General features: G+C 36.8%; 1 protein-coding gene across 1 annotated transcript; it reads right to left on the bottom strand.

The window, feature by feature from the left end:
- Positions 1-219: 219 nt before the first annotated feature.
- Positions 220-10,897, bottom strand: LOC135692448 (synaptotagmin-5). Its single transcript, XM_065210571.2, has 4 exons — positions 10,327-10,897; positions 4,158-5,247; positions 3,424-3,535; positions 220-2,686 (listed from the first exon to the last, which is right to left on the bottom strand). The coding sequence occupies exons 2-4, from the start codon at positions 5,226-5,228 to the stop codon at positions 2,361-2,363; spliced, it is 1,509 nt and encodes a 502-aa protein (XP_065066643.2). The 5' UTR covers positions 5,229-5,247; positions 10,327-10,897; the 3' UTR covers positions 220-2,360.
- Between the last annotated feature and the right edge of the window lie 1,054 nt (positions 10,898-11,951).

The following is an 11,951-nucleotide window of genomic DNA, read 5'->3' on the forward strand; positions in this document are numbered from 1 at the left end:
CAAACGCATGACAATTTCGGTTTTGCAAAAACGTACCCAAGCCTTTAAAAAATAGGGGACCGAAACGAATGATGGGTGGGATTTAGCATGTGAACGGGTCCGGGTACACAAATGTTCTGGTTCATATCTAACTATTTTTAAAAAAGGGGTGCTAAGAAGCGGTGCTGTGATTTCCCTTGTTAAGTTTAAGCAAAAAAGTACAACATGACGACTCCAAAATTTGCTTGAATGACAAGTGTAAAATTTTAAACTTGCCAAGCATTGTGTTCAATTTTTTATTAACACATCGCGTTTCACAATGTTACACTTTTGCATAGGGTACCAAAACGCATATTAAACCGGCATATTTCTTAAATAACCGAAAGGCTAATTTCTATGACAGGTAATTGCAGTCTCTGATCCTAATTTCGATGAATTTAGTGCGATTAAAGTCCTTACGCAAGGAGGTAACTGAAATTTGACTTCGCAAGAAACCTCTAGCTACTGGCTCTAACAAATACAGTCAACGTTCGATAACCTTTAATTTTCAGTATGTTCGATAATCAACAGTTCAAATCACGCTGTGGAACTGTCCAAATATGTGTAAAGCAAATAAACGTTTGTTGAAATCACGAAAATTCGAATTACAGGCACTAAAATTAACTGAAGGGCGTTGCACCCTCAAAAGATCTCCTACACACTTTGCCAAAATCTTTTGTCATTCAATAAAGTCTACCAGACAGGAATTTTCAGGATTTTCTTTTGTTTTGAAAAATTTCGTACGCTTTTTCGAAAGAGTCAAATGCCTCCCCCGGAATGATCAGGTTCAATCCTGTAATTCAAATTCAAAGGAAATGAGGGACTGGGGGCTGGGTCGATCATTCATGATAAAGGAGCTGTATCAAAAAGGGCTGGGTATAAAAAGGGTACAATACTTAGGAAAGGTTAAAGAAACAAAGATCGTTCGAAAACATTGGAAATCCTGGAACTGCCGAAGGTCTTTTACGAATCTAAACAGAAGTCTCACTTCTTAAGCACGAAATTTGTTACAAAATTCTGAAAGAGTTGTGCGACTTTAGAAGTTTTTCAGAAGACTTAATCAATAACTACCCAAAAACCCTAATTGCACCCTTGAACTTAGATGCAAATCAAAGAAGTAAGGTATTGGGGACCTTCTTATTAATCAAAACAAATATCTTTGCTATTCAACGTCGGTTGTCTGTAGTTTTTGCCAGATTTTCATTATTCTTCTTTCAACGAATGTTGAAATCAGTAATTATCGGTAAATTTACGTGCTTAAAAGGTATTAGAATCCCTGTCACAGTGTTTAGCTAAATTCAATACAGGTTTTTGAAAACAATTTCTTCAATAACTTTTCATTTCATGTCAATTGATTCGTTATTTGTTTTCAAATACGTTATCGATTTGAAATTTTCTCCTGTGAAGGACATCTTCTTTGCAAATTGAGTCCTTCGACTCTTCTTTTTTCTGTCCTACAAGGTTTTTAGTGCGTTTTGGTGAACGATTAAATTTAGCAGGATATCATACTTCTTTGACTGTTTTCCATTCACTGGTTCATTCTGTGCTCTAACGACTTTTAACCATCGTAATAAATGTTTTCCCCGCTACTTTTCAATAAAATCCCTTGATATCGATTTGGAGTGAAAATGAGTGCTCATTTTGGAGTGAAAAAATTCAATATTTTCAAGCAACAGTCTTCATCTACGCTTGTGCCAAAAACTGCTATGATACAATAAATAAATAGAATATTCTAAGATTTAGAGACGAACAAATACTGATATTGAAAATTTGAAATTGCAAATACGATTAAATACAATTGCAAATTTGAAATGCTATTGCTGGAGCTGGCCTAGTCAAGTGTCTAGAACTTCATATACGCTGCAGGTTATTGACAACTTGGCGCTGTGTTGGCTTTTTGAGCAGGAGTTATTTTAGAGATCGAATAATTGAAGTTATCCAAGTTTTTTATTTTCTAACCGAGCAAATGTTTAATCAGAAAAACACTTTGTCATAATATTCATACGCGTTTTTTGCATAAAGAAGCATGCATTTATATGCAGGGTAATAGTTAAGATTTGCACGAATCTCTTTCGCGTACAATTTAGGCTCAGTTGCCAACAATCCTGCAGCAGTAAAAAAAGTTAGATGTGGATGGAAATGAGCCAGTGGGTCAGACACGTTCATGAAAGGCTACGTTTTGAGGCATCTTTCGAATCTGGGCTAATTTAACATTATTCTTCAATCGAATAAGACACTTGAAGATTGTAATTGGTTAACATCTACCCGACCAGGATCACCATCGTTCCTATTGGCTTACCACGGTCCATAACATTTGAACAAATGCAAATGAATCCAAAATTCTAAGAACTGTAAATAGGGTGCCACACTGCCCAGGCAATGCCAGGGGAGGCAAATATCGTTTTCCAATGCACCACCCCCGTCTCGTCTTTGCTTCCATTTCCAATCACAACTTTCCCTAGATGCAATTTCTTTCCTAAAATTTTGTGTTTCCCACCGACAGAACAAGTGATGTCATGATCCATAAAATCCTCACGGGGGATTCTGAATTTGCACTCTCTGTTTATATCGCTTGAGTATTCAGGCGATCCCTCAAGCCTCTTCGCTATTGTCGTTTTCTTTCCAGTTCGACTTCCGAACTTTCTTGCGTAGCATTTGAAATTTAGGCCTGAAATTAAATTGGATAGAATTTACACCTACATCAATGTAAAATTGACAATTTCACATTTTCTGGTACGATACATTGCCAGGCTGATTGCTAAGACGCCGAGATACCAAGCATAAGAAAAATAAGCAAAGGACAAATAAGCAGAAGACAAATAAGCAAAAGACAAGATGTTATAAACGGCAAAGTGGTTGTCTGCTACTTTGCTGTGGATTTTAGACTTCCTAATGGAAGAATGAGCACCTCTTATTGAAAAAATGATTCCAGTAAATAGTAAGATTCCTTGTATTAAGATCCATTTTATCCGTCAATACCAGTTTTCATTCTTCTGAACAAAATGCCTACAGCTTTTCCTTTTTATACTGAAAATTTAGTTTGCAAATGATACTTGTAAAGCTACCTTCCATGGTTTTGGCAATATATGTATGTACCTCAGTTGAGTGATAGCTTAGGATGTAGGCAGCAATTGGCATAACAATCGAAGGGCACTTCAATCACAACTAATTCATGCAAAATTAATACGTAACAATAAGTTTTTCAAAACGAAAGATGGACCACATTTTTAAATAGTGATATCTCCTGTTTTGAGGGGATTTTTTATGTTCTCAAACATAAGTGGGAGGCATTTGCGCCCAATAACCTCCAGTTCCTATCCTACGCACCCTGAATTTTCCACCGTAGCTACACCCTTAAATCCCTCATAAACAGGGAACAAAGGCTTGTTGTCAAACAAAACAGACCTGACATGTTCTCCAACGACATGCTTTGGGGCACTTTGATCATCTTGATCATGACATCCAGTGTCCCAGAATCAAGGTAAATCATCTGTACCAAAAGATCCCCAAATTCACTCTACAGAAAAAAGCATTTGAAATTAAGAACAGTGTATTAGAATGTTTATAATGATAACAGTAAGATTGGTGACTATCGACGCTGGATATGATGAAATGATTTCTGAATACGGATTAAATGTATCAAGCATTTATAGCAAAATCCGATAATTCTACATCAAATACAGTTTTTGCGATTCGAACAAAAAATATTTTCCTTCACAATCTTTCATGGTTATACCCCTAATCAATTATTGATGATTCAAACATCTGATAATACGAAAAAATCTTGCACTCTTCGAAAGTTCGAATTATGTAACAAAAATGAAAAACTGGTAGTAACAGATGGGAGGCGGGTTTAGTACAAATTCTCCCAAATAAATTAGGCTCAAAAATTGGGGCAGGTAAATACTCAGGTACCAGGCCTCGCCAGAGAGAGCTGCCCTACAAACTTTGGGTAGCAATGTCTGAAAAGGTTTCTCGCAGAAAATGGAGCCCCTGTTTTCTCTTATTTGACACAACCCCTTGGCTAAACAGAGTGCAAGCATCATTGCTAAATATTTGCCAATGGAGGTTGACAGGCCAACAAAAATGGAAACCGTGGTACTCCTATTTCGTGAGAACAATTCCCCTAATTTGCATACCTGCATTGAAGCACATTTGATATTCAACGTGACATCTGTGGATACTTGACTGTAGATCTCTCTGCACAATAACGGCATTCGGGATTCTCCGTATACCACGTCTTTTCCAGCCCTGTCTACATGATGGACTAAGAAGAGAGCTGTTTTAGATTCAAAGTCACGGTTCATTGGCTTCGAAGAGAAAACAAATTTCTCCGCCACGGTTGCGTTTGCGGCTGCTTTGTGTTGCTTTGTTGTGTAGATCGACTCCCTCTCTGGCAACAGCACGACACTGGCGTAAATACTTACAACGTCAGGACGCATAGCCTGGAGTTTCGTGAGCTCGTTAATGATGATATTCATTTTTTTTCTCGACTTATCTTCGTACTGCATAGATACGTGCAGCTTGCCAAGTTGACCAACCCCGAGAGTTCTTTGACGAGCAATATTATACATCTCCGGCTTCATATCAAAAGATGCTATATCTTCTAAAGAAATCGACGGCTTAGTTGATGGAAGTTCTCCAGACTCGTTATCTTCCTCCGAAGAGAGGAAATTGTGGTCCGGCTGGCCATTTATTATTCGTCCGGCAAGTCGAGGGGAGAAATTCGCCGGCAACGAAGCAACTGAGGCTGTATGTCTTCGACTTACAGGGGGCATAGGGTGGGAAGACAACGACGAATTTCTACCGCCATTCGTTTCAGTTCTTATCGGCAATTTTAGTTCAGGCTGTATCTGGTTAGAATAAAATAATCCTGGAATAATGAATTGGTTGTCTACCGAAGGAAGAAAGATTGGTGATCTTTTTTTAACCGATTTCTTGGTTTCTAAAGCTTCTTTACGTCGCTCGGCTAATTTTGTGTATGGAATGACTGGCTTCGGGTCACCCGGACTTTTGGTACCAAAGAACGATGTACTGGTGTTGTTGTTGTCTGTTTCATCGGAAAGACAGCATGATTGACAGCAGCCTCGAATCTGTTTATAAAACCTCGCAATGATAAGAGTTATAACTGTAGCAAAAAACAAGGCTCCCAGGGATATGGATACAGCCAGCAGTATCTCTTCCTTGACTTGATCATCAGACTGCCCCATCGTAGTTGCCTTGGTGCCTCTAAAAACAAGAACAAAACTTATGGCACTTTGCATCATAATTGCAGTATTTGAGGAAAACATGAAAGGAGCATACCACTCCCAAAAAATCTTGATGCAAAATATCTCAAGGTTGAAACCGGGGCAAATATGGTAAGCAAGGGCTTAGGCATCCCCCATATGTATTTTCTTCCTACAACACTGCTACGTGATGGTAGCAAAGCTATGTAGGGGTTTGAATTGACTGTAAATACGCTTCTGGATGAGAGAATCAATTAAAGGACTTAAAATCAAATAAAAAGTAAGGGAATTTAAGAAAAACAGGTAGGTCCATATATGAGTGGTCACGATGGCAACGTAAGATGCATGGAATGAGAAATCATCAATGGTTCTTTATAACAAAGTATAATAAGAGTGCAGAGGTAACTGCAGATGGGGGATAACCAAGCCAGCTTTTATCCAACGAATCCTCTATCCACGGACAAACAATTTTGTCCCAAAATTGAAAGCCTTCTGTGACAACGGATATCTTTCCACTGGTGACATTACCTTGATATCGACATATCCCAGCAAAAGACAGTCATTCTTATCCTACAGAAATACTCGTGGAGCTTTCATTATATGTCATTAAATAACCTGGAAAGTGTTAGCTTGGTTGGCTTCTTACTATCTGCCTCTTAACTTTAAACGCCAGAAAGATAAATTATTATTTTTGCTAGAATCAGAAAGGAATGACGAAAATACGTTGATTTATCAAGTTTCGGGTCGTTTCCATTCAGCGCATGTCTATATTTGGAGAAGATATATCTGTTTAAATCGCGAGGTAAATTGACGTGAAAGTGGCAAAGATCACTATCTAATAGATATATATATAGTGTGCCAACGCCTATGACAGTACAAGGCATGAGGATATGGAAACCTCCAAAACAAATTAGAAACAATCTTTTATGCCTGAATATGAAATATTATTGAAATAACCAGGTGGCAAATGACGTTAATCACAAAGGTGGAGAAGATAAGATCAAGTAACGAAGATATTATGTAGACGTAGCCTATGCAATAGATTGTGGCGACACAGAGTTGAAAATGTTGGAATTGACCAAAAGCACTTGGTTCCGTTAATTTCGCTTTAGAGCTACCATTCCCCTATTCTCCGCCTTGTCTACCCCTTTATTGAATAAAAAAGATAGCAGAAGTTGCTTGAGAACCCTCGGGATTAAGTGCTCTTATCGAATTTATATCTTTTAGAGTTTATATCGATCCTATATCTCATTACACGATATCATCCACGCCTTATAACGGTTCCTTTTTTTAAACATTGTCCGAGTCAACAGGTAAACAAAACCACAAAATTTGTCGCAAGAACCCGAAATGGTTTCTAGAATAGCCAAACTAAACTATAAAATGATGTTTTCTATTTCATGTGTTTCCATTCCATTTCATTTTTTTCATTTTCCATTTCACTATTCCTGGAAAGAAATTAAGCGGCATGGAAGTCACAGATTGAAAGTTAAATTAAACATCAAAAGTTTGAACACAAAATATTTTACAAAGTTTGTTAGCTTTTTTACCCGGAAAAGATATTGTACACAAGGTTTTTTAAACAAAATGGACGAAAGCCCAACTGTCGAAGGCTTTTTGCTTGTCTATCACATGTTATTCGTTGATGTCCAGCTCCTAACCCAATGCAGTGGCTGGTACAGCAGCCATTTTTTATGTTTTCTTAACAGAAGCTGAGAAATAATAACAGAAATATCGCTTTACCTTGTTACGACTTTCGATCAATCGTATGGTTTTGTTTGTTTGAGTTTTACAAGAAAACTAAGCACTAAAAGACAGCGCCTTCAAATCTATGGTTACTGGTCGAAAAAACATAAATCTATGGAAAGTAGCATGAATTGTTCGGCAAACCGATGCGGCTATAGGCCATCAAGATTGCTCAGTAATCTGTGTCTCCTCTAATGACCATCCAGGGTCCCTCGCATTTCCCTCAGTTAACATGATAAAAATGGAGGATTTGAGACGCAACTTTGGTCGCCTTTCTCGATCATGTATAGATCTTATTCATGAAGCACTAAAGCATTGAGAATCCGGGAGCTGTTGTGCAGTGGGCGTTGAAGACTACGAGGGAGTTTGCCTAACCACTAAAAGATCTCGGTAGATTCAAGTAACAATGCTTTGATATTGAAGAATTAAAAACAACCACGCTCTGAAATCAAAAGGAAATCATTGCAAGAAGGTTTTTGAATTCCGTCGCGAAGGCAAACACAAGATAATGAGTTTGTTTAAGCTTGTTTAAATGAGAGGTGGTGGGTGCATTGAAATATATAGTATCAACTAAAAGTTTTCTATGACAATAACGTTTGGCATATGTTGCATAAGGCAGTAAACATTGCTGCCTTGCCTGCTGCAAAGAAAGTGCAAAGAAATATTCTTGTTTCCGCAAAATGTTCGTCTGGGGTGGAATTTGAAAACGGGAAAAATAAAACAGGTGAGGGATCTTAAATAAAGACCCTCCTGGGACTCTCGTTCCAGATCTCTTGTTGACAAGCTCCCAACTCAAATCATTGAATGATAAACTCCATTCTCCTCCGCACTTCCTAAATGACTTATATGTGCATTAAGATTCCCACGTCTTAAAGCCAGATACTAAATTGGCAAGCCTTCTATCCAAGGACTGAGATACCAGGGGCTGGGGGGCTTTGGCTCCCCCAAAAAACTTAAATAGCATAAGAAAACTACTTTTATTTTGTAAAATATGGCTGTTGTTTCACTTATTTATCATGGCTGGCCCCCTAAACAAAAAGTTGTATCTCTGTCTTTGCTTCTATCAATCAACTATTGGCCAATCAGAAACAGTTTGAGTGGTACATGTGAACAGCATATACTGTAATCATATAATGACAAAACTAATGAGGGTTTCAGATTGGAATACAAGGCAGAAGGTCTATAAAGTTCCTGGTTCAAGCAAAACTACCCTTTTAGTATCATGGCAATATAAAGACATTAGTATGTGGGTGGTATATTGGCATAATATGCTGATATAAATATACTAGATTGCGTGCAGTACAATATAATGATATAAAAACTATGAATGTAAGTAAATTGTACCAGGAAAAAATAATTAATTTTAAGGGTTAAGATGTTTCAAGCATAGCCTATGTTGATATCTTAAAAAAGGAATGTACAGTTAAGTAAAAAGGACAAAAGATGCGTCAGTACAAGCTTAATAAGTAATTATAGAACAGAAAAAAAGAGAATTGAATAGTGGTATTTAAGGGGGGATAGGAAGCAGCTAGTAAAAATTGTTTCCTGTAAAATATGTTTAAATATCCCCAACAAGGTTTGTTCAGCAAAGGAGAAGTGGTTGTGTAATCCAATTTGCATCAGACTAATCTCAAAAACTCTTTTGCCGAAATTTAGGAAAGCACTAACCTTTATATAATGATTATATCTGTTATTCATCAACATATTTCCCTTGATTATTCTTCCAGTCTACTCTTGCCTACATTGAATGGAAGGAATATGGGAATGGGGGGTGGGGGAATGGGGAGGGACATGTTATATACTTTCTTCAAAAATGTTATTTACTACAGACTGTGCTGTCTTAGAATTCTTAAGGACAATTTACTCAATTCAGGGATGTGTTACTTTTGAAAATTATGATCATGAATGCCCTTAGCTCAGTGTTTTCTTCTACTTTCTACTGTCAGGAGTCCAAAGCAAGAGAAATAGGTACCCAAAACTGCTATCATTTCCTTTCAATAGATATCATTTCCACAGAAAAAGTCTTATAGAAAATAACAAACAGCCACCTTCATACAGCATCTTCAAAATAAATCAATTCCAACCCAATAGATATCTTTATATTTTCTAATTCTAGTTAGATAAATGATATGTTCTCTAGTTTAACAAGCATTCATATGGGGTCCTAGGGGCTGTCCTCTTTCCAAAGTTATGTACAATACACATGTGAATACAAGGAGGTGACAAGAACAATAATAGACATCTAAATTTTACTGGCACCTTAAAAGTCAAAAGGGAGGGCTAGCTGGGGTAAAAGCTCAAATGCTCAGCCTCTAAAAGGGTCCAAAAATATTTCAAAGCTATAGGATAATAACACACATATACATAACACATAACACATAACAAAATACTGCAATGTAACAAAATAATATGTATTGTTATTTCAAGTTTTACCCCCAGCACTTTAGCAGACCTGTGAAAGCCATGTTTCAGAAGGCGCATATATTGTCATGTCGAATTTATTTATCAAGAAATGTATCAATATCATTATAAATTTGAAATTTCAAACAAATATGGCTGAATTCATTAATGTAAAACTTATAACTTGGGGAAGATCATACTCTTCATCAAGAGACCAAAAGTTCATTCTTGAAAATTTTGTCGTTTCATTGATTGGACAAGTCTAATAGAATCTTTTAAAGCCGGTGAGAAATATAAGTCTTACTTTTTAAGACTAAATCATTTCGAATTGTTAAAGAAGAATTTCCTTTCAAGTTCCTGCTTGCGTAGATGTTTGTCGATTTGCTTTCGGTATTGGAGATTTCTTCAGACCTGTCAATTTAAAATTTTCAAAACCTGGATATTTTAGATTTTTGCTTAAAAAACAGGGAGATTTGGCCAATAACATTGAAATCCAAGGAATTTGTCGAATCAAGATAAAATAGTAGAACTATTATTGTTCTATCATTTTATCTTGGTTAAATGTTTTTTTCTCGAGCTTTTTGTTAATTCATGTTAATTAACACTAACAAACAAGTTGTCATGAAGAAAGCCATTAAAACCATTTTTATTATAAGAATACCTTTGCTGAAAGACACGGAAGAAACAGGAAGAACATCTTAAAAAGTCAGGAGACCGGGAGAAAGCAAGCAAAACCTTGGGTCTCATGGCGTAACCAAGAGAGTTGACCGGTCTGATTCTTACTTACTTTTGCTTTCTCTGTCCACTGAATGATTTTGTACAAACCAGGCATATGAAACTTGCTCGTAAAGCTAAGTATTTCCGGGTATATGCTTGAATTTTGGATGAAAGATCGAGCAGGCTTTTATACAGAAAATAACAAAAATAAACTTACAGTTGTTCAGATGGCTCTTGTCGAAATCCTAGGCCAACGTCGATACAAAACAATCAGCTCGTGAAATTGGTCTACAGGCATGGTTAAGTTTGGTCTTCTTGTCAACAAATCTGCACGTGAAAGCATGCAGTTTCTACAGAAACAAAACGACACATTTCTTTTCAGGGTACTGTATTGTGGACCTGCCTGGTACTGTACTATTACAATCTTCTTTCTTGTCAATCAACGATATTATTTATGAAGTAATGCATGCGTCTTGACTTCTCTAGAAACCATGAATCATACATCGATAATTGCCCGGTTATATTTTGCCCCTTAGCCTTGAAGAACGTCAAACAATTGTTGAAGTAATACGTTCGGTTGTCAAAGATTTCTGAAAGTTCTTTTGTGAATATCATAACAAGACCCAATTATGTCAACATTTGTGTGAAACAATCTCCCACGACTGGCTTGGTTTGTCGTCACCCATCAACCGTGAAATGCTTTTGTGAAAAGTTTTCTGATTTGAATTCAGGCACAGCTAAACAGAAGTGCAGTCTCTAAAATGGGAAACACAGCTTTGATTGCACAAATATGCAAAAATTTTCCACCTAGTTCGTTGTTTTCTGTAGTAGGAGTAGGAGACAAGGAGTATAGAGTCACATCAGTTGTTGTCCTTTCAAGAAATTCCTTGCATACAAATCGCCTTATAAAACCTGTTAGTTTTTTGTTGATATACTGTAACCTGTTAATTTCATTTACTGTATTATTTTAATTACATTTGTGTGTAGTGGAATTTGAAAATGAAATTAACTGCAAAATGAACTGAATGAGAATAAGAATCAGGACAAAGGACAAAAATACCGGAAAATTCGTAAAGCGGTGGGGCAGGAAGAGCTCCAGAGCCCTCTAGAAAGAGCAACAGGGGTAGATTGAAATATCCCCCTCTACATAGTCATTGGCACCCTTCTAGCTTAGAAAACTAGAAATAAAAGATGTCTACCCATTGCTTGTTTTTGTTGCCATCGATTTCTACCTTTTCTAGTATGCAAACAAGAAGAAACCTTGCAAATTAAGGGATACAATATCAAAGGTGCCCCAGTGTCCATTCCTTGATTTTCGCACTGTCAGGTTGACATGGAAGGGAAGGGACTGCTTCTTTTAACATAGATATATTAGATTGCGTGTGGTACATCATAATAGAAAATAACTATGAATGTAAATAAATTGTACCAGGAATAAATAATCGATGGACAATTTATTTAGATCCATAGTTATTTTCTTAACATGCCCCGGCTTTGCCGGGATGCTCCAGGCGTTGCTTGCTTTCTCTCAATATCCCAGTTTTTTTAATTTCTCTCTCTATGGAAATCTCGTACGCTTATTCATAATTAAAATTATTACATAACAATGACTTTTGTTGTGACAACATTTTAATTAGTATTTTTATGCCATCTAGGGGTGCTTTATCAATGAGTTTGTAAACTTGTCGGCAAATAAAGGATGTCTCGCGCACATTGTTTGCACACTTACCTGGAGCACAATATTCAGGAACTACTCTGCTTACACCCTCAAATCTTTGATAAAGTTAAGCCAGCCTGAATTTCAACTTACTGGTTCTTAGAAATGTAGGCTGAATTTCGTTG

This window comes from Rhopilema esculentum, chromosome 3 (assembly GCF_057945365.1).
Source record: "Rhopilema esculentum isolate cy_ngs chromosome 3, ASM5794536v1, whole genome shotgun sequence".
Classification (NCBI taxonomy): Eukaryota; Metazoa; Cnidaria; class Scyphozoa; order Rhizostomeae; family Rhizostomatidae; genus Rhopilema; species Rhopilema esculentum.